A 27337-nucleotide genomic window follows, 5' to 3' on the forward strand; every position below is an offset into this window, starting at 1 on the left:
GCGAGAGCAGATCGCAACAGAGAGAGAGGCAGCGAGAGAGAGAGGCAGCGAGAGAGAGAGGCAGCGAGAGAGAGAGAGAGAGAGAGAGAGGGAGGGAGAGAGAGAGGGAGGGAGAGGCAGCGAGAGCGTCGCCAACACGGACACACACTCTCTCCACACTCTCTCCACACTCTCCCCACACTCTCTCTCGCGCTGTGGCACAAGCGCTCTCGCCCGCACTCTCGCCTGCCCTCGCCCGCCCCGCACCACAGACGCGGCTCGCGCTTGTTCCCCGCACAGTCGCCGCCCTCGCCTGGTCCGGCTCAGCAGCCATCCCCTTGCCCCGGCGCCGTCGCGCCTCGGCGCTCTCGCCGGCCTTCTCGCCGCGCGTCTCGCCCGCCCTCGCTGCTGCGAGAGCCGCTGTCGCCGATATAAGTGCCTGAGCCGCCTCGCCGTCCCTTCGGGTTTCGATCGCCCCCGACCGCTGCGTCCCACTTGTCCCCCCAATTCCACTTTTCGTACGCCATTTCACCAACGCACTTTTCTCCTGTTGTGTAAAGTTCTTCTGGTTCCATTTTTTTCATCGTTTCGCTCTGCGATTCCTGTCTCCGTATCCTTTGCACCTCGGTCCTGTCTGCAGTCGGCCGTGCTCTGTGATTCCGTCCCGGTCCGCCAAACTCTCGCACCAAGTCAGTACCAACTGCCACAATCTGCTGCCACCTCCCCCCTCAGTCCAAGGTACTATTGTCGAGATCATCCCCCTCCCTCGCGACTGCCATCCGACCCTCATCCACAACACCGCACCGACACACCGATATTTTCATGTGTGGGGCCATGGCCTCGCTGCTCGCGTATCAGGACGGCATGGCAGTGTCTCCCCATTCTGCCACTGCGATTGCCACCATAGTTGCCACCACAATCGCCCACTGCCTTTTGTTGAATCAGCCGAGTGCTCGCGACCCGTTCCACCGCTTGCTGACCCACTGCAATTTCCTCTGTCTCTGGCACGGCTCTCCCCCGAGCAGTATCATAGAATCATGTCTGCTGTCGAAGGCCATATGCAGCCCTTCATGTCTCAGCCTCCTCCGATGGTGCCGCCCCCGCGACCCAGCGCCCTCGTCACCAGCGGCCCGGCCATCTACGGCAACGGTCCCATGAGTGGTCCCATGAGTGCTCCCATGAGCCCCATCAGCGCTGTGTATGTTTGATTGCGACAGAGAACTGATTTGCTTTCCGATATCGACCCTTTACTCGCGCTGCAGCATATTGTGTCGCCTCGGCTTTCTTGGTCGTCGTCGTCAGCGTTGTGTCCTCCTCGTCTTATGCTTCCACCAGCTCACCAAACTAACTGCTTTCTCCTTGCTTGTCGTTCTCTCTGGTGTTCATGCGAACCTCCTTCGCCATCCTGTCGACCAACAGCCCCCAGTACATGTCGCATTCTGCCCCCTCCTCGCCCATCCCGGTGCCCATGGGCGTCCAGTCCCCCTTCTCTCCCCACCGTATGCCACCCAGCACCCCCACCTCGGGCGTTCCTCCGCCGTCGCCGCACACCCCGCAGCCCTTCTCGGTCTCTCCCATGCAGTCGACGGGCTCGCGGCGTCGTCGAGGCGAGCATCTCAGCTATCCCGATCTGAGTGGCGGTCCGTTCTTCAAGGTCACCAAGCAGTTCCACATGCTCTACAGCATGGACCGCGGCCGGATGTGAGTGTTGCCCCTGCCGAGCTGTGTGTCGGACCTGGGCATCCTATCGGGCATCCTATCGGTATCTTATCGGGCATCCAGCCTCCAAGGATTGCCGCTCGAATCGCTCTAACCAACACCCGTGTCCCAGGTTCCCTGTGCGTATCATCCCCAAGGTTGACCGCGGCTTCTTCCTCGCCGACAACGACTGGACCTGCTATCGCCGCAACTACTTCCAGGTCTCGTGCGCCTTTTCCACCATCGACAACCCCAGCCAGCAGGAGGCGGATCTGCCCTGTATCATCGACATTGATGGAAACCAATCCAACGTCACTGGGTTCCTGATCGGCATCAACGCCCGCGTTGCCAACGGCGAGAAGCGCATCGATCTGGTTCAGCACACCCCCAAGCGCGACAAGGGTCCCCAGACGATCCCCCAGCTCAAGGCCATCAAGGCTGGCGGCAACCCCAACCAGTACAACGGCATCGCCGCCAACCAGCTCGTGGTCACTTTTGAGCGTCTGCAGTTCAAGACCGCCACCGCCAACAACGGCAAGCGCCGGGCCGCCCAGCAGTACTATGTCATGATCCTGGAGCTCTGGGCTCAGTGCGAGGACGGATCCCAGGTCAAGGTTGCCGCCGTCGAGTCGGCTCCGCTGGTTGTTCGCGGCCGCTCGCCGGGACATTACGCCGACGGCCAGGTTACCCCCGAACGCGCTCCCAGCTCGGGCTTCACCCTCGATCCCTACCACCCCCGCACGCCGCTGGCCTCGTACCCGATGGCCCCGCCTGGCGCCATGCTGTCGTATGGCTCGGCTCCCACCCCCATGATGCCCAACCCCTCGTACGCCCCGGCCGCCGAGTCGTATGTGCCCCCGCCCCATCTTGGCCAGGGCATGCCTCCTGGCATGGGTGGCCACATGCCTCCCGTTGGCTGGGGCCGCGGCCGCCACCCTGCCATGGGCGAGCACGGCCCGGAGCACGGCCCGGAGCACTACCCTCCCGAGCAGGGCCACCCTCAGGTCCAGTCGCACTATCCCTCGGACCAGCACGACCCCTACGGACAGGAGCACCCCCAGGCCCCGCAGTTTGGCCAGCCTCCCGAGAACGGACACGGCGGGCCCCAGCACTACGCCCCCGCCGACATGCAGCACCATCCGCACCACCCGTCGCAGCCCATGCACCACCAGCCGCCCCCGGGCTACCACGGCAACCCCGGATACGACCCCAGTCTCGACTACAGCGAGTATCGCCAGGGCGACGATGCCGAGAACATGAAGCTCATGTCGCAGGCGCCCCACCACCATCAGGAAATGCCTACGCCTCAGCACTCGCCGCTGAGGCCCTCGAACCAGCTGCCTCACGCCATGGATGCGGGCGAGCACGACCCGCAGCAGCAGCAGCAGCAACAACAACAACAGCAGCAACAGCAGCAGCATCCCCATGCTCAGATGCCGCACCACTACCAGCCGATGCACCCACATCCGCTGCAGCAGTCCATGCATCACCACCCGATGCAGCACCCGTCGCATCCGATGCAGCCACAGGGCCAGCCCCTGCCACCGCATCCGCATGCACAAATGGCCTCACATCACATCGCCCCTCAAGCCATGCACGAGATGGTCTCGTACAAGACTGAGTGAGCGGCGAATCTGACTCTATAGCGGCGTCTTTTCATCCACCCACTCACCCCACTCCCCTCTTCCTTCTCACTCGCTCCTCTCCCCGTCTCTTGCTTTCTCCTGTCTCCTGCTTCGGCGCCGACCCCAGTGACAATATCTTGTCGTGTGTGCCTCTATCTGTTTGATCTGAACCTGTCCCCTCTCCGCCCTCTCTCTCTCCTCGTTCCCTGTGGCTGACTCATTTGCTGCTTCATTCCCTCTCTCTGCTTACCTTCGCTCTTTTTTCCCTGCCAGTCTCGTCTCCTTGGCTTCTGTCGTTTGTCCTGCTCACCCTTCCCCCTTTTTCCCTTTCCTTGCGTTTCCCCTTGACCTTTCCATTTCCTTTTCGTTGACTCTGTTTGCTGCTTTGACATTGACTCCTCTTTTTTTTTTTTTACCTTCTTTCCTTCCATGCGTTCTCTCCGTTCGTCCCCTCGCCCTATTCTATCCCGGCCCTATTTCGTTTATCTACTCTCCTTGAGTTTGATTTGCATCCGACAGTCGCCCGTCTCCCCTGTTGTGTCCTATATATATACATACAATTTCCTTCTGGCTCAATCACCGCCTGGTCTCAGATGGAGCCCAAAGAACCCACATGCGCGTGCATGGCGGAGAATCGTTGCTTCGGGGTGGGCGAAACAGAAGATGAAAGGAAAGTGTGTGTATGTCGTACATGCATGTGCATATGGGTGTGTCTGTATGTCGCACGCGGATGAAGGAGCAGTGTCCCGCCCCTTCGAATCGCCATATATCCCGCTCACCCGCCGCAGTGGATCATGGAGACTGGTCTTTGGTCGATTGTCAGAGTGTGTTGTAATTTAAGGGTGGATGTTATGTACATTCGGCAAGGTAGATTCTGCCAGGAAAGTCAAGGCCAACAAGCAACACAGCTCATCATCATGGCTTGGAGCTCCTCAACTAACCAGTGAAGCCAGAGACAGGGGAGTGGCGAGCGGTGATAAAATAAGGATCGAGCAAGTACATGTGTGCGAGAGAAGGATAGAGAGTCGGAATGAGGAGGGAGGGAGGAGGAGGAGATGACAACGATGCAATCAGAGCAAAGAAATACAGACGCAAATACGCGAGATATAATCACAGTAGATGTAGTGGGGAGGGGCGCGGGTGGAGTCGGCGAGATGGCAGGTGGAGGAGACAAGTGCTATGATGGGCAGGGGAGAGCAGTGCAGGATCGGCAAAGCAACAACGAAAGCAATAAGCAAGCAGAGTAATAAGAACAAGTCATCAAATGGTGCTATGAGAGAAGCAAAGGATGAGCCGGCGGACTGGTCGCATTTCGTCCAGAGAGCGCCCCGGTCCTTCCTTCCTTCTGCTCCTTGCGAATGAAACGAAATAATAAAGAAGGGGAGACCCATCGATCACACGGACATACACAGCACACGGACTGAACGAGTGTGTGTCGTGGTACATCGGTACCTCGGCCCCGGTGATCGGCGGCTGGTGTGGTATGGCGATATCACAAGGTGCGCCTGCTCGATGTTGAAACTACATTGGCCGCTGGCACCGGTGCCCGTACCCACGCTGCTGATGTCAGTGGTGTCTATGTGTCGGTGGTGTCGGTGTCGATGGTGTCGGTGTCGGTGTTGATGGTGCAGCTCCATGATATGGTGTTTGATGGGAATAACCGGCTTGTGCAGTCAAGAAACCAGACGGTCAGGCAGCCAGGCAGTCCAGGTCGTCAGGAAGCCAGAGAGTCAGCCGGGCGAGCGAGCAGGCGCTGGAGCAGGAAACCAGGACCGTGCGCCGCAGGGAGACTCATGTCTTTGCACACTCTGAGCTCATGAGATGAACGGTATCAGACAGGTGCGGTCTGTCGGGTATCCGTTCGTGACATAGTTTCGATACCAGTTCCGGGTCTGGTAGGCTCGGCCGTACATGCTCAGTCCAATGTAGAGCGTCTGCCCATAGACGGTGGGTCGGTGGGCAATCATCGAGAAACCCAACCAGCTCAGGAGCTCGAAAAAGTAATGCGGGCACGTCGTGTACACAAACAGCCCGCCCTTGGGTATCCGGTATGGCCGACTTCGGTTCTGGCTCGGCGAAGGCTCTGGATGTTTTATGCGCATTGTCGGATTAGTATTCCTTCAGATGAGCAGCTCGTTTAGGATATTCATCGGCCGCGTGGCCGTCGGCTCCCTTCTGCCAGCGAGGCAGTGCCTTTGGAGCCCATGAGCGTCGTACGAGCCGAGCTTTGAAGCAGCCACTCACGATCGTATCGTCTCGATCGAGGACAACCATGCGCTGCGCTTGTGTCGATCGAACTCAGCAGCACCTTGCCGTGCGATCCGCCCGATCTTCCTCTCCTCGGCTCCAACGCGGCACTTACCATGTTTCCGCCGCCGAAGCTTGGCAAGCAGGCGGTGATGATAGATTCCCGCGCCCAGGGCAAAGGCTACCAGCGGTGTCGGGAAAACGAGCTCAATCAAGTTGCCGTCGCGATCGCCGTCGAGACACAGGACGCTGTAGCAGTTGAATCCCGCGAGAATGATCTGCTCGGAGAGAATAAAGGCCAGGGCGCCTCTGGAGATGGTCGGGTTCGAATGCTTGTCGATGAGCAGGGTCTCAAATAGCCGTTGGCTGCATTTGACAAAGTGGAACAGGTACGTGACGACATGGTATGGGTAGTGGATCGTGCCCAGGGCAAGATAGGCGAACGTCACAAAGCCCAGGGTGAACAGATGCACCAGGATGAGCGATCGGCGTGTTGGCAGCTGCTTGGTCTGGACCATGAACTTGTACCGGAACTTTGAGTAAGGGGCCTTGACGGGTGGACCAAAGCATTGGCCATGTGTCGGCCAGCGCACAGGCAGCGTATCAGAGGCATGTGATAGTGTCGTCGAGAAGTTTGGGGGATGTCGAGAGCGTTGGGGATGTCGAGCGCCAAGATGTGGGGATGCGCAGAATTGGAAAGCTGGCGTTAGGCATGTGCTGGGGGGGGGGAAGAAGTGCGCCATTGAGCAGCGCATGCCCGCAAGGGTCCCGAAAGCGACTCTGACAGGGTATCCGGGCAAAAGTGTCCCTGGCGATCCAGCGCAGCTGCTTGGCCAGTCGTATCGGGCAAACCCAAGATCAGCAGCAATGGAATAGTGCCAGCCGCCCATCCGACGGCGTCGCAGCATCCAACAAGCGCTGCCCTACATACGTTGAACTTGCCGCTATACTCCATGTATCCGGCGACGAGGCCCACCAGCAGAAACAGGACAAAGAACATGGGTTCCGACACTCGTCCGTTCCAGGGATCTCTGCTCATCCAGGCCTTGATCAGCTGCCGCGACTGCTCGTTCAGTACAGGCGAGCTGTAGTCGAGTGTGTGGTCGTGCATTGCCCGCTGCGCTGTCCGGCTCTGCGGGCCAGTGAGGAAAGCGATCGGCGGCGTTTGTGGCTCGGCGGTGCGTTTGTGCTTGGCGATGTCTCTCTGGCTTTGCTGGCCGAGGGGAAGCGTCGATCGAAGCAGGGTCGAGACGGCGACAGCGATTCGGACCGGCGCCTATGTGCAAACGCTGAGGGCGAGCCGGGGCGTGGACTGCGGGTGGAGTGGGCTCGACGGAGACGGACCAGGGCCAGCAGGCGATCGGCGAGGGTAGTCCGGCACGGCTGACGATATCGGGGTTGGGAATCTGTCCAGCCGAACGAGCGATACGACGAAAGTCAAGTCGGCCAAGACCTGGACTGGCGAGACCCCCTCGGGCGAGAAGGCGCAGGGCAGCGGCATAGCAGGGAGCAGCCACAGAAACTGTTGCTGCGCAGGCGCGGCGAGAGCAGACGCGCACCGAGGTGCCCGCCGAGAGCACCACCGAGAGCCGCTCGGTGAGAAGAAAAAATGTGCGAAGAGCCATGTCGCACAACACGATCTCGTGCGACCGTGACTCCCGTGAGCCGCCCCGGATTCGCCCGGTTTCATGTGCTGCAGCACAGCCGAGGGTGCATGGACGACAGCACGGATACATGGACGGCAGCACGGATGCATAGACGACAGCACGGATGAATGCGCAGTGTCGGGCGAGAGGATGTGCGAGCTTTGCATCCGGACGATCGCCGCCGTTGGCCAAGCCGGGGTTCACGGCGGTGCTGAGCGGCATTGCTCCTGGCCATGGCCGCCCCGCTCGCTGGGCGGGAAACTACTGCCGCCCAACTCTGTCGAGGACTTGCGGCAACGACTTTCGTCGGGGCCTGGACTGGGCTTTACTGGAATCCCACATCCGTCTTCCGTGTCGGCCGCTCTTGGGGTTTCGCAATCCGCAATGTCGTTTGCACGGAGAGGGGCCCCTGAAAATGGTACGTCCCGTCCAACGCCCCATGCCTCTCGCTCAAGCGCTCCGCGTCCGACTCAGTCTGATTTCCCTCTGTCTCTGGTGGCCGATGGACAGCGTTCCACGACCTCTCAAAGCGAAGCACAATCTTCCGATCCAAGTTGATCGAGGAGTTCCAGCTCCTCGACAACATCTCCAATTCCTCGGCTGGAGGACGCGCTCCGACACATACTTCGAGAGATATTGCCGGTACTGTTCCGCGACTATGTGGATCCCGAAGATGGCCCATCCGAACCCATCCATGGCAGTGATCGCCAGAGTCGCTCATGTCCCTCGCGTCTCCCCCCCCCATGTGTTTCTTATGGATCTGCACTTCCAAGCACAGACCCGAAGGCGCGCAAGCTCATTCTGCTGGAGGACCCATACCAATGCATCAAATTCCAGGTGCGGTGCGGTGCGCACCCAGATGCTCGTCGATGACAATGGCTGCTATCTACCGTCCTCATTCGTCCTGGAATCCCCACCTCCCTTCCGGAATGCACCGTTGATGCTGATTCAGCACCTTGGCTCCATCGCTTACCACACCCTATCGCCTCAATCGCATCGATATTATCGAAACGGCTGGACTCGCTCGTGTCGTGCCATGGCCACCAGCCTTTCAAGCGCACCCAGCTTACCGATGAATTTGCCCTCACCGATCGCCGCCTGACTCGCACGAGAAACCGGCGCATCGTTCCCATCGGGGCATGGGCAGGATGGATCACCCACCGTGAGTAGGAGCCCGGCACGAATTCGATGCGCCGGATGACGCACCGAATTCGTGCCTGTGAAGCCTATCGACCGCCTTGCATCCACCAGAACACTGACTTGCTCATCAACGTGTCACTGCGGCGTCAGACAAGTGGTTCGAAGGATTCATGCTCGTCGTCATCGTCTCGAACTCGGTGATGCTCGGTGTCCACGCCGGTAAGGAAATGCATCTGAGACGATCCAGCCGCCGATCCAGCCGCCGATCCAGCCGCCGATCCAGCCGCCGATCCAGCCGCACATGCCTCATTCCCGTCAAATCGACCACACATCCTCGACTCGACTCAGCCGACACTCACCACCATCCGCTCCCGTTTGCAAGAGCTCGCCGGAACCCAGGAGTCGTACTGGTTTCTGTTTCAGTTCATCAAGATCTTTGACGACTTTTGCCTGCTCATGTTTGTGCTCGAGATTGTGCTCAAGTGGATGGATAGCTTCTGGAACTTTTGGAAGGACGGCTGGAACATTGCCGATTTTGCTATCACCGTCCTGGTACGCTCACTGAAGTTCCGGCCACACTTCCCGACCTCGCCTCGCTTCGTCGCACCCCACATCCGCTGTTACCGGGAGAGCAGAGACACGAGGCTTATCGGTCATGGGTTGCATTGCACCAGTCGGCCATTCCAGAGCTCGTCGACTTGACCGGCACCGTGGGGTCCAACTCATCAATCTCCAAAATCCTCAACGAGATGGGCACCCTCCGAATCCTCCGGGCACTGAAAATGGTGGCGCGCTTTGGCACACTCAAGATCATTGTCATGACCATCATCCAGGCATTCCAGGTTCGTCGCTATTTCGGATGATCGGAATGTCCTTGGTGCGGGGACAAAACGCAATCGGCACTCGCTTGTAGTCATGGAAGGTGGACGTGAGCATTTGGTTGCATCACATGGCCTCCTCCCTCCCCCTCAACAATCAGTCCTGCTGATAGGCCATCTATTCCATTCCCATGCAGTCGATGGCGATGATCATGCTTCTCGTTGGCTTGGTTGCATACATGTACGCAGTCATCGGCATTCACCTGTACGCGGGCAGCGACACGCCCAACAACACTTCGCCGTTTGCAAATGCCTTCGTGTAAGTGCTCGCCCGAAATCGCCGTATGTCCACGAATGGATGGATGAGCTTTGTCCAATCCAATCCAATCCAATCCAGTCCACTCGCTTGCGCTTGGCACCATGAATCCATGCCTCTGCCGAGTCTGACCACCTCCTTGTGTGCATGTGTACATTTCCGTTGATGTTTCTGGCGGTTTCAAATGGCAGCAACGTCGAGTCATCCATGCGGACGCTCTTCCAGCTGATCACCCTGGATTCATGGGATCCCATCAATCGATATCTGGCGACCGTCGCCGATCCCGTGATATCGCAGATATTTGTGATATCGTGGGTTTGGCTTGGGGCCTTCATTTTCCGCAACATTTTTGTTGGCGTCATGGGTCAGTATATCGAATCGGCGCCGTGTCGAGTTGTGATGCAGACTCCAGCGCGAGTGGGCTTGGACAGGCGAAGTTTGATGTCGACGAGTTCGAAGAGCCAGCTGTTGCTCCGCACTGACAATATCAATTCCCCTTTGATACTTTGGACTTTGATCTATCTATGTATCGTTGTTGCAAAACCACTCATGGCATGGTCGTAACAGTTCACAACTTTGATAAAATCAGCGACAAACTCAAGTCTGAGCGCGAGGAAATGAGTCGATTGAAGAAATACGAGAAAATGAGACGAAAACTCAACAAAGAACTTGAGATTCAGGGCAATCTGCAACGAGTCGGGTAAAAATGGGAGAGGGAGTGTGGCAAGTGACCGGGAGGGGCTGCCAAGGGCAAGCGCCATCGTCTATACAATCCACCGGCTTGCTCGCGAGGAATGCCGGCGTTTGGGCTTGGCATCCAGCGTCTGACTATACCTTATCGTCGCGTAGGACTACCACGGAGCCCATCCGAGAGAGCGGACTGGAGCATCTGCCAAAGTCAGTTTCCTTGGCTCGGCAATGTCGAGATGGCCTATGCAAACGACGCAAGCGTTGCGGTCAAAGTCTATGGAATCCACATGCAGCGCGGTACTCAGATCGAGCGTTTGCTGCGTGGTGATGACTAACGCCTGGTCCTTTGATATCGGATCCTCCTCAGGAGCGACCAAGTGATGCAGAGTATCCAAAAGCTGCTCCTGACAAACCAGGAGATTTCCGAGGGGTGGGAAAAGACCGTCCAGGAAACGCTGCGTGCCATGACGGCCATTCCCACGGAGACCATGTGGTCGAGAGACACGCTGTTCAAGGTGCGGATGCTACAGTCCACCAAGATCCCCTTGGCGTCGTTGCTTGACTAACGCATTCCGGCCCGTATAGTACTTTCAAATCATGGAGACATTGCAGGTATGCTCTACTGTCCTACATTCAGTGCAACAACACGCAACCGTGGCTACAACATGGCAGAACATACAGCGATCCTCACAGCCTGTTGTGTCTCCCTTGTTCCAACAGGAAAACATGCGGGAGTATCAAGAACTGCAGATGATGGCAGGTACGGCTATCGAGTGAGCTCAGATGGCTGGAGTCGATGTCTTTGACTCGGCCGAGACACTTTGTTGCTGATATGCGCAATCTCGCCCACAGCCTGGCTCCTCATGGAAATGCACGACACCTGAAGCACGATGTGCGGCACTCCGCCCATGAGCTGAAGCCAAAGGAGGAAAACACCCTCGCTTGGCTATTGCGGTGCACCAAATGGCGATTTCGTTCGCCGACATGGGCATCCACGTCTTGTTTTGGACCAGATTCGTTTGCTACAGCGGCGCTTCGTTACAGCTGTGTCGCCTCGCTCACCAAAGTGTGCACCCAGGATACAGCCAGTACAATGCGCAACGGGGCAGTGTGCCCCCGAGTGTCCTTGGCATCAACCGCTGCTTGTTGGTTTTGGAAGCGCTGGCTGAATATATCCGTCTGATCTCCTGTGGCGATGATCGAACGGCATTGACGTCGCGATGCGTGGGGTGTAGTTCATTCATTCGATGTAGGAGGATGGTGCGTACACTCGGCCACCTGGACAGCTACATGGGCGCTGAGAGCGCACTGTTTAGTCGTGACCCAGGTCCCAGAATGAAGCGACAGCCCACCTCATTGAATCCTCGCCCCACTCGCGACGGCGGGCTGCGTTGTCGAGAACATGATTGGGACAGCTCGCTTCATTGTCCCCTCCGCGAACGCCAGCCCCGGTTCTACTCAAGGAGCCGGCTTTCTCTGCGACGGAAAGATGCATTCCGGCACCGGCCTCTATCCATTGTCCCGGCTTCGAATTATGAGTCACTGGGTCTCCTCGCAGGCCACATCACTTCCGGCCTCCTTCTGCCGCCTTTTGATATCCTCCAAGCCCAGCTCGCATCACTGATCCTGTCACCAAGCCCCTGCTGGTATCTTGCTGGTGTTGCACCAGTGTCTTGCCCTGCATGAGATGGCTGTACCAGGAGCAAACCATCTCCGGCATCTTCCCGGTCATCCCGCCGGCCATCTTGGACACCCTTGCTCCACCGGTATTTGCTCGCCAAACGCACGATGCTCCAAAGTCGAATCGCCGCACACAATACCTCAACCGCAGACCACTGATCACAGTCTTTGGATGCGCACCGCCCAGCAGCTCAGTCACCGTACCCGCCGTGCTGTGCGGCTGCCGAAGGTCCGGGATACTTTGATCGACCTCAGGTCAGTCCATGCGGCTCCCACGGTGTTGTACTTGCCAATGGCGCTCATGTTTCTAACGAGCAATGCTTTCCCTGACCAGGAGACCGAGATGCCGTGGCCACTGACCCATCCCGACCAGATATACCGCAATCACCCGCCGCGCTTCATCGACACATCACTTTGTTCAGCCCAGCAGTATCCTGTCCTTGAGTACGACCCGTACCTCGTCCCCGACGAGTATTCTCAATACCTCCGACATCCTGGTCCGACTTATCCGACTGTGGGCGCCAGTGACCCATACTACTCGGCTCGCGGAGATATGCCATTCTGGCTGGAGATTCCTCCTGAGCCTGTTCGATCCTTTGAGCGGCATAGGGACCGTGAATTCCGGTTTGGATACGACTTGCCGCCACCGCCGCATCCGCAGCGAGCCTCCAGAACTCGGCACCCTGCTGCCGAGAGTCTCTCCGGGCCCCATAACCTCCCCGAGATTTCCTTTGCCGAGTCGGCCCGACTGGCTCGCCGCAGCTTGCGCATCCACTCGCGACCTCTGAATCAGCCCGACCACAAGGAGGCCCTGACAACGCGCGAGCGATACATGTCTTCCAAGGTCCTGGCCTCCACCAAGGACGGGGCAAACATCGACTATCTTCCGTACTCGTTCCAGGACTGGCTCAAGCTCAAACAGCGAGATGGGCAGATGAAGCTCGGCGGTCTTGGACCAAACGAGAACGACAAGTGGCTAGAGAGCGTAAGTGTTTCGTGTGTCCAGCTACCAGAGCAGCAGCATGGCATGGGCGAGACTTGAGATGCTCAGCGGCCGGTCCATTCGCCACATAAGCGAGCGGAGGCACTGGAGCAGTCACAATCGCAGTTGCTAGCCTCAGTCTAGGTCGCTTTGCGCCAGCCTTGGATACGATCATCATCATCACACACTCTGCTATATCCGGACAGAACAAACGAAACACTCGAATCCAAGCCTATGTGCAATCGGTAAGACCAGTACCATTGTGATCACACACGAATGCCAGGCTCGTTGAAATGTGACGCCATACACTGATAATCGCCATTATGTGTATGATCCAACGATCCGCAATGGTGCGACTTCCAGCTCCCGTTAGTGACGGGCGAGCAGCATTCCGGGTCGGGTCTTGGCCATCGGTCCCAGAGCATCTCGCGCAGCTCGCACAATACCAAGGGCTGACCCACAGCGTCTCTGGATTCACGGGATTGAATACACTTTGCCATTCCTGTGAGCTTGTCATCGAGACATTGGGACATTGGGACATTGGGACATTGGGATGAAAGGGGCAGCCGCTGGACATCCACGTGATCGAGACGATCCATGAGTGCGGTGCATGCACTCGGCCATCAGGATAGCTCCATGGATGGACTCCCATATCAAGATAGTCAAGTCATTCGGGTGACTTGGCCTCCAGTCTCCCTGGACACGCCGTTTGGTCATGGTAGCGATGGGCGGGTGCGTGCTTTCAAGGCCCAGAAAACAGCGACGGGGGTTTCGTTTTGACCGCGCTGCAAACGTCGCCCTGGATCTTTCGTCGCCGCTGGCGGCCCTGCTCGAGATGACACCAGCATCGATACAAAGCGGGCCATCTGCCGCCCGTAGCCTTGGCTCCTCGCTACTGCTGCTCCTCGACGTGCCGGAGTCTGTTCTCAAGAAAGCCTGCTCGAAGCCGCTGTCGCAGCTTGCCCAGTGTGTGTGCCTCTGCATCGACGTCCGGTGTTGATCTGCTGCCTTCGTACCTGAAACCAGTGTCTCAACTCCATTTGAACACTGTTCGTCAATTCTTCCCTGTTTCCTTGGTCCCCTGTTCCAATATCTCCCTGTCCCCCTGTCCCCCTGTTTCCCTGTTTCCCTGTTTCCCGGACCAGCACCCGTCGTCCATGCCCTGAAGACACTTGACGATCATCTCGGCGGCCCTCTGGCGGATGCATCAGCATGCCAGACTATCCTATCGCCCCTCAAGGACAAGGTGTGCCAGACCTCCAGCTCATCCCATGTGCCCATCAGCCATCAAGAGTATTGATGGACTCTGTCGTACACTTGCCGGACTCGGTCCTCCGCCCCGGTGTTGCATTTTCGGTTGTTCCTCGTGGCAATGCGATCAGCGCCATGTCGCTCTGTGGAAACTCTGCGGACACTCTGCGGCCCTGGCGTTTGACCCAATCGTACCGCCTCGATCACTTTCTCTAGATTCTAGCAAAGTCGGATACTCCAGCCAAAGCAAGGGCAACGCATGTCCTGCGATGGATTCATCACGAGCAGCATGGCGGGTTGCTGCTCCAGGCTCTCGCGGCGATGCTTTCGCTGGACAAGAAAACGAAACTTGCAGCAGCCCAGCTGGTCGAGTGTTTGCTGGATCCATGGCCGTCCGTGTTCACCTCGCCTTCAACACCACCATCCATATCGGTGTCGACCTCGGAACCAGCATCTCCGCGAGATAGTCGTGAGACGGCATCCATTCAAGTCCTGCGGCTTCTGATCGACATCGTGGAACGGGATGGGTAAGTGCATTCTGAGGGATTCAAATTCGCTATGGACACCATCTCAACCTCAGTCATGAGCAGCACAATGCCTCTGGTTATTTATAGGTCGATAGATTTCAACCGGCTGGGAGCAAGCTAAATCAGTTCGATTTCCTTGTCCAGCGTTCAGGACGAGGACGGAGCCATTCTACCGACCAGGCTGACCAGCACAGCGGCTCAGTGCGCCATCGTCCTATGCGACTATCTGCTGGGACAGACTGAGAGTGCACCAATCGTATCCACAGCCTCGCCGTCGTTGATTCAGCAACTCGAAGATGAAGAGTCTGTGGCCGTCGATGCACCGATGGTCGAGGATCTACTGGCGGCCATGATCCGGCTGGTAGCCGCACTGGCCCAGGTACGTTTTATCCGATGGCGCCGTCATCTTGACGCATGGGGTCGCCGGTCTTGATGGCTCGATGCATCCAAACTAACAAACATTCTTCCTGCTCCGGTCTGGGCAATAACAACTGGATGGTCGTGCAATCGCAAACCTCGTGGGCGATGCTTGCATTGGGCAGCTCAAGGTTGAAACTTCGCTCCACAAAGGCGCCCTCAAGGTCCTGTCAGGCGTGCTGCAGTCCATGGCACATGCTGCTCCGACGAATGGTCCGTTCGAGTCTGTGCAGTTCATCGGTCGTGGAGGGCGGGGGGGGGGCGGATGTGGGAAAGATCGGCAAGGCCACTCGCATTCACTGTTGCTGATGTCCTTGCTGTCCTCTCATTCTCCCGTTCTCCCGTATTCCAATCAGCACTCATACCGGATTTGACTCGGATATGGGCGGCGTTCCGAAAGGGATATGACATCAAAGTATGCACATATGCACCATCCAAGTTTGGCCGGTTCGTGCAGCGAACAATCGACGAGGTGAGTCGTGCGTGGGTCAAGATATCGTAGGTCGGCACTGTTGGGTCAAGTCCTGGTCGGTCACCGATGCGTGTCTTGGTGGAGGGAGGGGGACAAGCTTGAGGCCAGTCCATGTATCAATGGATGTTGCTGGAAGTATTGCACAGACACGTCGTGCGACTTGTACTTGACGGATGCAACCACCACCTCAGGGAACATCTAAGAGTGGCGACATTTTCTTGTCACTTGTGACACTGTCCATGTCTTTCAGCCTGCGAAAGCCGGCCGACCTCGACTCGATTGTTCATCAAGCTGACTCCAAGATCATGGAAACGATATCGCTCTCGGTATGTGTCATCGTCGATCACTGGATGTGGGTCGCCGGCATCCTATATCGCATTTTGCTGTGGCACCTGAGGACAGGGATGCTCTGTCGCCAAATCGACAACGGTTGTCAAACAGCCTATTCGAGCTTGCTTCCAGTATTTCAGAATCAACGGAGAAATGCTGCGATATGCTTCGTGTTCCTCTGTGTCGTATCCTGATGTCTCGGCCACCTCTATCGCAACTATTGGAGATTGCTCCTGGATCCTCGTCGACGGTGCGCTCGCTGGGTTTCCACTTGATGAGATTTTGCCTCACACTCCGCGGAGCCGAGACTCTCGTCTCCGAATCCGAATCGCTCGTTGCCATTCTGGACGAAGCCGACGAGGTCTCAGAAGCAGCCATTGGACTCCTGGCCGACTGCGCCTCAAGCCATCCCGAAGCCGTTTTGCCGTTGATATGCGGCCGGATGGACTCGGGTTCCGTCGGCAAGCGCCGCAACGCCTTGCTGGTTTTGGAGGAAATCGTCTCGATCAACAAAGGCGTGATACAGCACCATCGCCGATCTGGCCTGAGGTAGAGTCGGACTGGTGACCAAGCAGTTGCCACGGGCATGTGTAGATAAGCGGCCATCCGGATCGGTGGGTGTGTGCGGGGAAGGATGGAAGGCGGTGCCATCCCAGATGGGTTATCTCCACGCTCATGAGTGTGTTCGGTATTCACGTTACTGGCTTTCCAGGGACATGCTCTGTGGACAACTCTTGAATCGCCTCGGGGACGACGACATCAAGCTGAGAAATATCACGACCCGTCTCTTTCGGATGCTTGGTGGGTGCCGCTCTGCTTCCTTCAAAACAATTGCGAACGTGCTGTCATCAGAGACGGGCCGCTTGCTGCACAGTCTGGTTTGTTCACTGGCTTGCTCACACTCGAGCACATTCGCTCCCACGAAAACACGTCCACAGCCCTCCAACTTTTGCTGCCCAAGCTGACTCCGCTGCTGGAGCACACCGATGCACGGATCCGAGCTGCAGCTGAGGCTTCCCTCGTGCTGGTTCTGTCCGAGGGCCGCCCACCGACCAAGAACATCGAGATGTTTATTGAGTTCATGAGGTCCGTCCGCATACCTGCTTGGCACTGAGCTATCGATCGACTGCGGGCTATTTGTGAACAAAGACATGGGAGAGTCTGCTGCGCTCATCGTGCTGATACTGTCCGCTGTCTGGTTGTAGGAACTGCTACTGCGGAGTTGCCGACGATCAAAACATGATCTCTCCAGAAATCCGGTCTCCAAATGACATTCGACCCACAGGAGCGACACAGACGCCCGCAAAGGAGGTTGCAGGTATGTACACTCAAGCCAACTAGGACCAACATCCAGTGATCCAACAGCGCGCCATGGTGATTGAGGCCCGAAATCCGGCCCAGCCCAGTGGTGTTGAAGCACTCGCTGCTGCGAGGCATAGTGACCAACGAGGACCAGCTCGCACACTCACCGGCCGCTCTGCTTTCCGTTGGACTGCCAGACAAGAGGCTCTCTTATCAGCTGCGAGTCATCTCCAAATGGGCCGGCGCGCTCAGCCCCGAGTCGTGGATGGAAACGCTGCCTGTGATTCTCGCCAAATGCTACTCGTCCCCAGGAGACACAGTTCTTGTTCGTGCACTCAGCGCGATGAGCGCATACTGGACTGACCATAATGTCATCGGCGCCATTTGTCGCCAAATCCTTGACATTGCGGTCGCCCAACCACGACTGACAGACGAGCTTCTCAATGATCCGAGTCCAGACTCGGCCGACCAAGTCCGAGGGTTGTTGTTTGCGCGATTGAGTCCTATGCTGGTATTCAAGGTGCTCTCGATTCCTGCCATCGGCTCATTCGCTCTTCGGTCTGAGGCCGAACGAAACCAAGCAACCGCGGAGTGCCGAGCAAAGACTAGTATGGATTCCTGTGCTGAAAGTATCGCAGACTACCGTCCACATCAGTCAGATAGCTGCAACGAGCCTCATGGCCAAAGCAGAGACGAGGGTAATCCGGATGTGAGCAACCACGGCGACTCTGTTGCTGATGCCGATCTCTGCCCCCGGCTCGTCAACGAGTTTATCACCCGGATCGAGTCGACGATGGAGTATGAAGAAGTTCGAAGGCTGGCCGCAGAGCTGGTCGCGCGCTTCCCTCTGGAACTTATCGGCGACTTGCTGGTTGATAAGTTTGAGCACTCGATCGGTGAGCAGCAGTGGCTTATGGCTCGATCGTATGTGTTTGCGCTCTGCAACATGATCGCCACACATCAAGATCTGTCGATCTCGACGGTGCGCTCGACCTCGCCGCTCCAGCCGCAGCAGTCGACCAGGCTTGTCGCTGCGGCTCTCAGGGTCATGATGTCGTCCGAGAACACAGGTGGGTCTCAGCGAGCGGCAAGTCGCCGATTGGATTGATAGCAATGGCACATGTGGTGCTGATCCCCGAACATCATCTTACTCTCACAGCAGACAAGAACACGATGAAGAGCCTCGAGGCCGGATGTCTGGAGTGTTTGGCGCTGCTCGTCTCTGTCTGCTCCACAAAGCGCTCGCAGCAAGCCGCAGTCAAGGCCGACGCTGCGAGGGCGAGAATTCAGGAAATTGATGCCACCGACATAGCCGCTGGACCTGCGACGTTATCCCCGCTCAACGACGTTGTCGATGCCATGCTCTATCTCTGCCATCCACTTGCCTTGGTCGAGGCCAGCGAACCGAGCCAGCCAAGTGACGAGTATGCAGCGCTGTCGAGATCGAGCTACTTTAAGGAGCTGTACACATCGCTGCGGTCGATCTGCATCCTGCCCCAAGACCAGCGGCGATCACCGTCGGCATCAGGGACGATCCGGTATGAGGTCGCGACACACTTTTGCAACGCCGTGGCGACGGCAGTCAACCATCTCTCTCCGCCCAAGTCGACTGGCACCGCCGCCCAAGCTGACTCCGAGTCGAGTATTCGAGATGCCAAGCATCAGGGCTTGCTCTGGCTGGCAAGTCGCAGCTATCGTCGTTTCCTGGATGTGGCGCACTGGGCCTCGGGCCAGGTCGGCGTCTTTCCCGAGCTTGATATCGTTGGAGGATCCTGTTTTCAGGTAAGCAGATCCGGCCACTCAACATCCACACGCCTGGCCCAAACACCGAGCCGAAGCAGTTGGCTGACCACAGTTTCGTTCGTGGCAATGCTCCAGACACTGTTTCGTTTTGTGTACGGTCTCCGAAGCGAGAGCGATGCGTGGATCCCAGACACGATGGATGTGTGTCTTGTCGGTCTCCGGAGCAGCGGAAGGCTGGTACGTACTTTTCGAGTGGAGAAGTTCTGGTCGGTCGAAGCAGTCGCAAAGGCGAGGGTCTTGGTTGCTCCAAGTGCTCGACCAGTACTGAATGGATCGGATACTTTGAACACGCCGCCAGCATCGGAGACTGCAAACATGATGGATGTGCTGCCTTTCTTGAATGCATTTTCTGCACCCAGCATACCATTAACCAGCATTCTGTTTTGCCCAACAGATCCACAACCACGCTCTCAAGCTGATGACGGCCTGTATTGGAACATCCACAAAGTCCCTGGCTGATCCTCTGAGGTCGCTGCAGACCCGGAAGACGCTCGAAGACTTTGTTCGGACGACGAACGACCCGAGCAGCAAGGAGCTGGCGCAACGAGTCATGGCCAACATGTAAACGGATCCATGCTTCTCATGGCGCTCGACCAAACCGGATGAACCGACCGGAGCGTGCCGGTCAGGCAAAGTGGCACAGAGATAGCATGTCCCCATGGGAATGCTTGGGCGACTGGGCACGATAACGGCGGCCAGATTGCCACGGGTCGTGCTGAGGAGCATCAGGTCAGGAGCGAGGCAAGCGGGCAAGGGAGACCGAAGACACCACCAGGCAGCAAGAGCAGAAAGGGGTATGCAGGGCCGAAGCGATGCCTGGCCTTCCAATGAACACAGGCACGAGCCATGCCACAGCGCCTCGGGACCGACGCAGCGCACAACGGCGGCACATGATTCGCAAGTTCCCACAGAAACGGCGGTCGATACGGACCGCCGCGACTCAGCCAGCGCAGATCAAGTCCACGCGACCCAGCGCAGGACCACCATGGTGGCGCCGGACGGATCGCAGCTTGCGACTGGCCCGACACAGGATCTGAAATGAACAGGCTGCGCAGGCGAGCGGCAGCAGCTCGTTGGACAGACGAACAGCCACAGCAATGGAGTACGGCGTGGTCGCACCCTTGAGACGGGCTGACCAGTATCCCGCTGGATGTTGCAGCAGCTGCGCCGCAGCCGATCGGCGATCGGGCCGTCCAGCTGCATTTGGCGGTGGGGGATGTGAGAGGGGCGGGTGGTCCGGCAGCAGCACCCAAAGCAGGCGGCGGCATCCAGCGATGGGAGGGTGTTCATTGGACCCGTCACAGACAGACGACCATCCACACAGCACATGCGGCTGATCATGCCCCAGAGGAGACGCGGATGCATCGGCCAGGCAGCGAAACTCCATCTGGCGAAAGAGTCGTGGGGGCGAGAAGGCCGGTGGGGGAAGGGACGGGAACGGAACAGAAGCAAGTCGCCAAGAACGAAGGGCGAGGGCAGCACCCACCCTCGGCCGGGGCCAGGCCCCAGAAGGCAGCTGGCAGGCGGATCGAAGCAGACAGGCGGGTCGATAGAAGCAAGAAGTCGATGCATCGGAGCCATGGACAAGGAATAGACCGCTGCGCGGCTGTTGGACATGCACATCGAATGACCCGGCGCGAGATGGGCCAGACGCGCCGACAAGGCGGCCCGGGGCGTGACCGCGCACGGCGCGGCGAACGTGACCGCAGCGTGACACAGCGCCTCCGCACCCGTCACGAGACGGTCACGCGGCGGTCCCACGCGCCGACGCGGTCGCCCTTTGGGTCCTCTGCTGAGCCTGTGTTGTGCTGCGCTGTTGTTTCTGCTGCAAGGTCGATGATACTCGGCGATCCTGATGCCATGCTCATGGTGTGCTCATGGTGCTCATGGTGTGCTCATGGTGTGCTCATGCTATGTTCATGCTGCTGATGGGGTGCTCAGGTACTGCCCATGCGCCTCGGCCTGTGTCGCGACCCTTGCTCGGGTTGCCTCCCGCCGCCATGGTGTCCAGTCCATGTGTTCTCCTTGTCCCGCGCATTCTCTTTCCTGCCCTTGTCTGGTCTGTTCCAATTCTTGCTCGCCTCTCTTTGCCGCCGCACATTCTCTTCCCGCTCTTTCGCTGGCATTGCTGTTCGTGGCCGACTTGTGGCTCCTGCCCTGACTGCCCTGGCCTCCCTGGCCGCCCTGGTCGCCTGGGTGGCGCGCTCGGGCACCTCTCCTTCTGTCCTTCTTTCTGTCTTGCTGTCCTTCTGTTCTGCTGTCCTTCTGTTCGGTTGTGTTCTGTTCTGCTGGCCGTCCCGGGCATCGTTCACCCCGTCCCGTGTTCTGCCACGCCTCCTTCGCAGTCGCACCCGCACGCCTGTGTTCTTTCCGTCCAATGCATCTCTGGTCGCGTGGGCTGTGGGGTCCCTCTGCCGCCTTCGGGTATATATGCCGGCTCCCAGCCCGGCCCTTCTTGCTCCCCACCAGAAGTGACCTCTCCACCTCGGGCCATCCCCCCTCCCTCTGGACCTCTTGATCTTGGAGTGCCGCCCTCTCCCTCCGCCATGCTCGTCTCCTCCTCCTCCACCGTCCTCGCTGCCACCGCCCTCGCTGCTGGTGCCGTGGTTGCCGCCAGCCCCCTCGCTGCCCGCGGCAACTTCTCTCCCCAGCGCATCATCGGCTACTACGAGTCGTGGTACTACTACGACAACAACAACCTTCCCTGGCAGGTGCGAACACAGCGATTGCTCTTGGTCCGCATGCTGTGACGGTGATGTCGCTTGGAAACTCACTCCCTTGTCTGGCTTTGCTCGCTGCAGTTCACCGCCAAGGCCACCGCCTCGTACACCCACATCAACTGTGAGTATTCGGCCTCACGACTCAGTCTACCCCCATCGATGCGGCCACCATTTTGGTAGCACGTTGATCTGCGTCGCCGATACTAATTCACTGTTCCTGATCGACAGACGCCTTTGCCACTGTCGCCTACCACACTCCCACCGACCAGTACTATGGTATCTATCGCGCCCTCGGCCCAGTCTCTTGTTGTTACCATTTTGTCCGACACTGAACGTCAGAGCAGTCTCAACTTACGCTGCCTTTCTCCCATCCGCTGCCGCTCAGTCGATTTCACCGACACCTGGGCTGACTACGTAAGGCAACTTGCGGAGGATTCTTGTGCATTCTTGTGCATGCCCGGCTCTGATTTGTGGCGCCCATGCTCGTCCACTCACACGAGTTTCTGTACAATCTACAGGAGGACTGTGTCGACAGCACCTGCCCCAGCCAGTGCATTGCCATTCCTCCCTCGAAGCAGTGCAACAAGTCCGGCAACATTGCCATGGTTCCCTACAGTGAGTTCTTGCGTCGCCTTGAGCCTGAACCGAACCACCTTCTGCTTACTGGCGACATACTCACAATTTCCGTCGCCATCCAGTCGGCTACAACACCTCTTGCCCCGCTACTTCGTGCTGGAACCCCTCTGAAGCCCCTGGCTCTCCTCGCAGCCCCCCTTGTGAGGCTGTCTTGACTGCCGTAAGTGAATTGTCGACCATGACAGCCATGCCAGTGGCTCATGAGCTCGACCGCAGCAACCCAGATCCGCGGCAACGATAGCAGTGACAACCCCAGTACTCCGAATGCTTTGATTAATCGCTCTGCAACAAATCTCTCGTCGCTCGCGCTGCTGTTCCATCTATCAACACAACTGCCCACGGTGCTCCATCAGACCAACACCCAGTACGACTCCACCTCTAAGAACGCCTACATCTGCGGCAACTACGCCTATGTGTGAGTACCACGCTGCCCTTCCCCACTCTATTTCTTCAAGCCATATCGCTCAGGAATCTCTCTGCTTTCGTCGCATTCGTTTTGCGAGCTGAGCTCCGCTTACCAATCTATCGACCGACTTGCGACAGCCTCAACAAGGTCAAGCCCACCATGCCCAACACCAAGTTCCTGATCTCCGTTGGTGGTTGGTACGACTCCAACCTGTTCTCGGCTGCCACCGAGGACAAGTACATCGATGCCTTTGTTACCAGCGTTGTCAAATACGTCCAGTTCTTTGGCTTTGACGGTGTCGATTTCGACTGGGAGTACCCCGGATGGTAAGCACTGTTCCTTGGGACCTGCAGCAGCAGCAGCAGCAGCAGCGTGCCATTCCCTGTCCCAGATTTGCCCATTATATGTCAATGTATAGCGCACCAAGCGGTTGATGTTTTCTGACGGAGCACCGTTGCGCTTTCCCAACTTACGACCACAGGGAACACGGCGGTGAGGCTGTTACCAGCACTGCCCCTGCTGCTGCTGGCAACGGCGATACCACCTACGACTGCTCCAAGACCACCTGTGTCTACCCCAACCGCAACAATGACAAGACCAAGTTCAACAACCTGCTCACCAAGGTCCGCGCCGCCTTTACCGCTGCCGGCAAGACTCCCTCTGGCAGCGACTACCTGATCACCATCGCCGCCCCCGCTGGTACCGACAAGATGGACAAGCTCGATATGGCCACCATTTGCTCTGCCGTCGACACCGTCAACGTAAGTGCGCCCCATCGCTTTGGACCGTCCAAGTCCACTTCATCTGCCTGAGAGGTGTGAGCGTTGATCGGGTGAGCAGCCCAGCTTGCTGTCCTCTAACAACGTGTCATCGCCCTCCACCTCGCTTTGCTTTGTCCATGCGACGCATTTGCTCTAGATCATGACCTATGATATCCACGGTGAATGGGAGACCCTCACCAACCACCAGGCCGCCATGTTCGATGGTAAGTTGGCGTGGCAAGTCCCTGTAGCTCATCTAACGCGGCCTGCAGCCGCCGTTCTGGCCATGCTGGATGAGTCCAGACAGCGTCTAAGAAGCTTCATTTTCGCCAACAGACACCCCTCCCACCAACCCTCCCAACCCCATCGCTCCCACCTCGGTCGAAATTGCCGTCAACACCTGGCTGACTGGCTGCCCTGCCAGCAAGGTCGTCGTTGGTGTTCCTTTCTACGGCCACAAGTGGTATGTTTTGGATTCGTTCTCACATCTCCGCCCCCCCCTCTTCGAGACATGGCAAAGTGACAAATGATTTTCTCTGTCTCTGACCTGCCACGATGTCGCCCTTCCACAGGGTCCAAGTCCCTGCCGGCAGCAACTTTGGTCTCTTCCAGAACGGCACCGCCCCCACTGATGCCGCCGGTGGCAGCATCAACTACAACGTGATCATGGCCGACACCACCCTGACTACCCACTGGGATCCTGTTGCTCAGGCCAGCTGGGCTTACAGTTCGACTGAGTCGACCTTTTACTCGTACGATACTCCCGAGGCTCTCAACAACAAGGCTGCCTACGTCGCCAACAACAACCTTGGTGGCTTCATGGTATGCGCGTGGCTCGGTGCTGGCTCCTGGCTGCAGCATTTGCTTGTCATTTGATTCGACGGATGCGCCGAGTGGGGGAAGCCGGGCTGATCCGGCCGATTCAAATCCATTGGATTGCGTCGCTATTCTGACACCGAAAATGGCATGTTCATCTTGCAGGTCTGGCCCATCGATGGTGACAGCAATGACGCTCTGATTAGCGCCCTGTTCACTTCCAGCCTTGCACCCAGCGCCACCCCTTCGTCGACCACCGGTGCCCCCACCACTACCACTACCACTACCACTACCACTACTCCTTCCAAGACCACTACTACCACCACTCCCACCACCACCACCACTACTACTACCACCACTACTACTTCTCCCGTCAAGACCACCACCACCACCACCAAGACTTCCAAGTCTTCCACTACCAAGTCGCCTTCCAAGTCCTCCACCACCACCACCACCACTCCTGCCAAGACCACCACTACTACTACTTCGGCCTCGCCCTCTCCCACCGGCTCTCTCCCCAGCCCCGGTAGCCCCTGTACCTCTGGCTATGCTTGCGGTTCTGGCAACAGCATCTTGGTTTGCTCTGCCGGCACCTACGTCTCCATCGGCACGTGTCCCTCGACCCTCCAGTGCCTCCCCGGCTCCTTCGTTTGCGGCCTGGCTTAAACAAGTCTCTCCTTCACCCGCATGCTACCCGTAGTTCCGACATCCCCTCTTGACTCTTCTATGGATTTACTTGCAGCTGCGGAAAGCTCATCGTCCTTGATGGGATCCCTACTGCCCTCACTTCCTCGTTTTCCCACCCCTCTTCCCTTCTTATCTCCGTGTATTGGGTCCGGACCTTGTCTCCTGTTAATATCGTCGCAAACCCTCTCCTCAAACTCGCCCCCCCTCCCTTACAGCGTTCCCAAAACGAAATGGGACACCTCGTTTTGAGCAGGAGCTGAATACACACTCCCACACCAAGACATTGTGCCGGTCGATCATTGCCACATGAGATCGGGGGTGTATTCAAGGCGGACATAATCACACGGCCCGTCCGCTGGGGCCTCCGATGCCAGAGAGAGAGGGACACTTTCCCGTTTCGTTATGGATTTGACTGACTGTGTATTGACAGCGCAGGCCTAGAACTGACTAACCAATGCCAGCACAGCTCTGTCGGCGTCGATATCGTCGTCCGCCACAGGCCCCACCTGCACAGCCTCGTGGTGCGAGACCATTCGCAGCCGCTCCATTTGCTTGACGACTTCGGCACGCCGCCAGGTCGCCGTCATGAAGCTGGCGTAGCTCCACGACAGATGACGGGCGCCGCGCATTGCGCCGTGGTGGCGGTCAATCTGCTCAGACATGGATCCGTCTGTTGGGGTGTGAAAGCGAACCCGGCGCAGGAAGGCATCGCCGGCGGCGCTGAGGTTGCCGACTATAGACGTGAACAGCTCGGGATACTGCCGGTGTCTGAGCAGGCCTCCGGAGGCGACCGGGAACGACCCCGACGGCATGCCGAGGATCTCTTCAAGCACAGGGATCAGCGGCTCGGTGACCTTGATGTGCGATTTGCTGGCCCACTTGGCGGAGCAGTAGTACAGCAGCTCGGCGTAGCCGCAGGTGCCGAGGACCCACGGATTGCCGCCCGTCATGCTGTCGCCGTCATAGACGTCTTCGATGTACCGACCGATGGCGGGGCCCATGAGTCCGCCGGTGAGATCGCGGCGGACAGCGTTGATGGGGTAAAGCCGCTGCATGGCATGCATCATCTCCAGAGCCGTGATCAGCACTTCGCCGCTGCAGGGATACATGTACTCGTCGCCCTCGATCTGGCCCTGGATCGATGCAAGGATAACGGCGAGATCCAATCCAGCCTTGCCCTTATTGTCGCCGCGCCAGTCGAGAGTCTCGATAAGTTGCTGGCGGAAGGGACTCCAGTGCTCGCGCAGACTGACTTCGACGCTGCGGGCATGGTGATAGTACCACTTGGCAGCCCCCTCGTCGTTCATCAGGCGGGCAAATCGCCAGCCATACTCAAGCGCCGCTCGTTGGACGGCCTTGGTGTGGAAGTGGTGCCCATCGACCTCTTCCCAGAGCTCGAAGCCGTGATGGGGCCAGGACTGCGCGACATACTCCAGGTCCCGCTTGAGCGGGCTCGAAGAAGGGTAGTTGCTGTCGTAAATGAACTCTCGGATCTTGTCGGGTGAATGGTCCTTGTCGAGATAGGCGACGGCGAAGCGGATGAAGACGAGAGCACGAAGGGCTGGACCGTCGTTCTGCGGACGGCCCCAGTCACCGGCAAAGGGTCGCCCGTCCTGCGAATCCGGAGGAAGGCAACGCCGATCGAGGCCCAAGCAGGGATCAGGATCGGTGGGCGAGCAACCAGCAACCAGCAACCAGCAACCAGCAACCAGCAACCAGCAACCAGCAACCAGCAACCAGCAACCAGCAGCAGATCGCCACCAATGGCATCCAGGGCCTTTCCCCGCATTGCTCTCGCTGCCAACCACAGGACCCATGAAGGGAGGACAAGGCAGTCGGACTTACCACATGAAACTTGGGCTCGCCGAGGCCGCCGCTTCGGTTGGGCACTTCCTGCAGTCGCTTGGAAAAATGCACAAAGCTCCAAATCAGCGACTCGTAGCGGGCCTCTTCCGGCGACCCGGGTTTCGCTTGGCGATAGAGGCTCACGACGACGTCCATGACCAGGGCCGAGTCCCGGATCCAGGTGTAGAAGTAGTCGGGGTGCGATCGCGACGGCGAAGCAATGACGGAGCCATTGTTGAAGATGTTTTGCAGTAGACGGTCGTGGGATATGTTGTATTGCTGCTTGATCCATGGGGCCAGCGTTGCGTCGAGCTCAGGACCAGGGATCGGGAAGAGACTGGCGAGGGCCGGGCCGACAAGGCCAACCAGGAGCAGAAGCAGCCAGCGCAGGGCGATCGGGCGGGTGAGGCGGATCGGCATGCGAGTCGGCATCACGATGGGTACAGGTTGCTATCGCCGACGACGAGGAGAAGAGGACAGCGCCGCAGATAGATGGGTGCAGAAGGCATGCCAAGGGCGAAGAATGAGCGGCTTTTATCTCGC

General features: G+C 58.2%; 7 protein-coding genes across 7 annotated transcripts; 5 read left to right on the plus strand and 2 right to left on the minus strand.

The window, feature by feature from the left end:
* Positions 1–1016: 1016 nt before the first annotated feature.
* On the plus strand, positions 1017–3302 carry BJ171DRAFT_577404 (uncharacterized protein; the record flags this gene model as incomplete). Its single annotated transcript, XM_053113809.1, has 3 exons — positions 1017–1177; positions 1399–1680; positions 1811–3302. The coding sequence occupies 3 exons, from the start codon at positions 1017–1019 to the stop codon at positions 3300–3302; spliced, it is 1935 nt and encodes a 644-aa protein (XP_052971128.1).
* Positions 3303–4904: 1602 nt separating this feature from the next.
* On the minus strand, positions 4905–6201 carry BJ171DRAFT_174599 (3-oxo-5-alpha-steroid 4-dehydrogenase-domain-containing protein). Its single transcript, XM_053105997.1, has 2 exons — positions 5665–6201; positions 4905–5385 (listed from the first exon to the last, which is right to left on the minus strand). The coding sequence occupies exons 1-2, from the start codon at positions 6065–6067 to the stop codon at positions 5117–5119; spliced, it is 672 nt and encodes a 223-aa protein (XP_052971129.1). The 5' UTR covers positions 6068–6201; the 3' UTR covers positions 4905–5116.
* A 1253-nt stretch (positions 6202–7454) lies between these two features.
* BJ171DRAFT_564883 (Ion transport protein-domain-containing protein) lies at positions 7455–11351 on the plus strand. Its single transcript, XM_053113321.1, has 15 exons — positions 7455–7613; positions 7706–7837; positions 7974–8032; positions 8243–8357; positions 8486–8554; positions 8718–8887; positions 9010–9177; positions 9351–9472; positions 9661–9833; positions 10037–10169; positions 10319–10366; positions 10527–10674; positions 10745–10771; positions 10880–10919; positions 11012–11351. The coding sequence occupies exons 1-15, from the start codon at positions 7580–7582 to the stop codon at positions 11041–11043; spliced, it is 1470 nt and encodes a 489-aa protein (XP_052971130.1). The 5' UTR covers positions 7455–7579; the 3' UTR covers positions 11044–11351.
* A 556-nt stretch (positions 11352–11907) lies between these two features.
* BJ171DRAFT_488305 (uncharacterized protein) lies at positions 11908–13319 on the plus strand. The gene is made up of 5 exons (XM_053109365.1): positions 11908–11925; positions 12030–12094; positions 12174–12824; positions 13028–13066; positions 13185–13319. The coding sequence occupies exons 3-5, from the start codon at positions 12183–12185 to the stop codon at positions 13275–13277; spliced, it is 774 nt and encodes a 257-aa protein (XP_052971131.1). The 5' UTR covers positions 11908–11925; positions 12030–12094; positions 12174–12182; the 3' UTR covers positions 13278–13319.
* A 2178-nt stretch (positions 13320–15497) lies between these two features.
* BJ171DRAFT_174625 (uncharacterized protein) lies at positions 15498–19568 on the plus strand. Its single transcript, XM_053105998.1, has 9 exons — positions 15498–15814; positions 16045–16367; positions 16531–16619; positions 16757–16904; positions 17024–17136; positions 17318–18190; positions 18280–18902; positions 18999–19100; positions 19318–19568. The coding sequence occupies exons 1-9, from the start codon at positions 15662–15664 to the stop codon at positions 19486–19488; spliced, it is 2595 nt and encodes an 864-aa protein (XP_052971132.1). The 5' UTR covers positions 15498–15661; the 3' UTR covers positions 19489–19568.
* A 1901-nt stretch (positions 19569–21469) lies between these two features.
* On the plus strand, positions 21470–24792 carry BJ171DRAFT_627181 (glycosyl hydrolases family 18-domain-containing protein; the record flags this gene model as incomplete). The annotated part of the gene is made up of 13 exons (XM_053115545.1): positions 21470–21634; positions 21725–21764; positions 21872–21919; positions 22029–22057; positions 22162–22258; positions 22342–22439; positions 22633–22694; positions 22823–23011; positions 23167–23446; positions 23604–23670; positions 23783–23909; positions 24019–24268; positions 24487–24792. The coding sequence occupies 13 exons, from the start codon at positions 21470–21472 to the stop codon at positions 24790–24792; spliced, it is 1758 nt and encodes a 585-aa protein (XP_052971133.1).
* A 458-nt stretch (positions 24793–25250) lies between these two features.
* Positions 25251–27337, minus strand: BJ171DRAFT_174654 (glucoamylase I precursor). Its single transcript, XM_053106000.1, has 2 exons — positions 26795–27337; positions 25251–26562 (listed from the first exon to the last, which is right to left on the minus strand). The coding sequence occupies exons 1-2, from the start codon at positions 27224–27226 to the stop codon at positions 25387–25389; spliced, it is 1608 nt and encodes a 535-aa protein (XP_052971134.1). The 5' UTR covers positions 27227–27337; the 3' UTR covers positions 25251–25386.

Source organism: Polychytrium aggregatum (assembly GCF_025602895.1).
Source record: "Polychytrium aggregatum strain JEL109 chromosome Unknown BJ171scaffold_3, whole genome shotgun sequence".
Taxonomy (NCBI): Eukaryota; Fungi; Chytridiomycota; class Chytridiomycetes; order Polychytriales; genus Polychytrium; species Polychytrium aggregatum.

Bases quoted from the DNA above. Each gene is read 5' to 3' on its own strand.
- BJ171DRAFT_564883 (XM_053113321.1), top strand. From the start codon at position 7,580: ATGTCGTTTGCACGGAGAGGGGCCCCTGAAAATG. The intron at 7,614-7,705 runs GTACGTCCCGTC...GCCGATGGACAG, and splicing joins GAGAGGGGCCCCTGAAAATG to CGTTCCACGACCTCTCAAAG. The intron at 10,170-10,318 runs GTAAAAATGGGA...ATCGTCGCGTAG, and splicing joins GGCAATCTGCAACGAGTCGG to GACTACCACGGAGCCCATCC.
- BJ171DRAFT_488305 (XM_053109365.1), top strand. From the start codon at position 12,183: ATGCCGTGGCCACTGACCCATCCCGACCAGATATACCGCAATCACCCG. The intron at 12,825-13,027 runs GTAAGTGTTTCG...ATATCCGGACAG, and splicing joins ACGACAAGTGGCTAGAGAGC to AACAAACGAAACACTCGAAT. The intron at 13,067-13,184 runs GTAAGACCAGTA...TGCGACTTCCAG, and splicing joins TCCAAGCCTATGTGCAATCG to CTCCCGTTAGTGACGGGCGA.
- BJ171DRAFT_174599 (XM_053105997.1), bottom strand. From the start codon at position 6,067: ATGGTCCAGACCAAGCAGCTGCCAACACGCCGATCGCTCATCCTGGTG. The intron at 5,386-5,664 runs GTAAGTGCCGCG...TAAAACATCCAG, and splicing joins GCTTCGGCGGCGGAAACATG to AGCCTTCGCCGAGCCAGAAC.
- BJ171DRAFT_174625 (XM_053105998.1), top strand. From the start codon at position 15,662: ATGCAACCACCACCTCAGGGAACATCTAAGAGTGGCGACATTTTCTTG. The intron at 16,368-16,530 runs GTAGAGTCGGAC...CTGGCTTTCCAG, and splicing joins CATCGCCGATCTGGCCTGAG to GGACATGCTCTGTGGACAAC. The intron at 16,620-16,756 runs GTGGGTGCCGCT...ACACGTCCACAG, and splicing joins CCGTCTCTTTCGGATGCTTG to CCCTCCAACTTTTGCTGCCC.
- BJ171DRAFT_174654 (XM_053106000.1), bottom strand. From the start codon at position 27,226: ATGCCGACTCGCATGCCGATCCGCCTCACCCGCCCGATCGCCCTGCGC. The intron at 26,563-26,794 runs GTAAGTCCGACT...CCGGATTCGCAG, and splicing joins GCGAGCCCAAGTTTCATGTG to GACGGGCGACCCTTTGCCGG.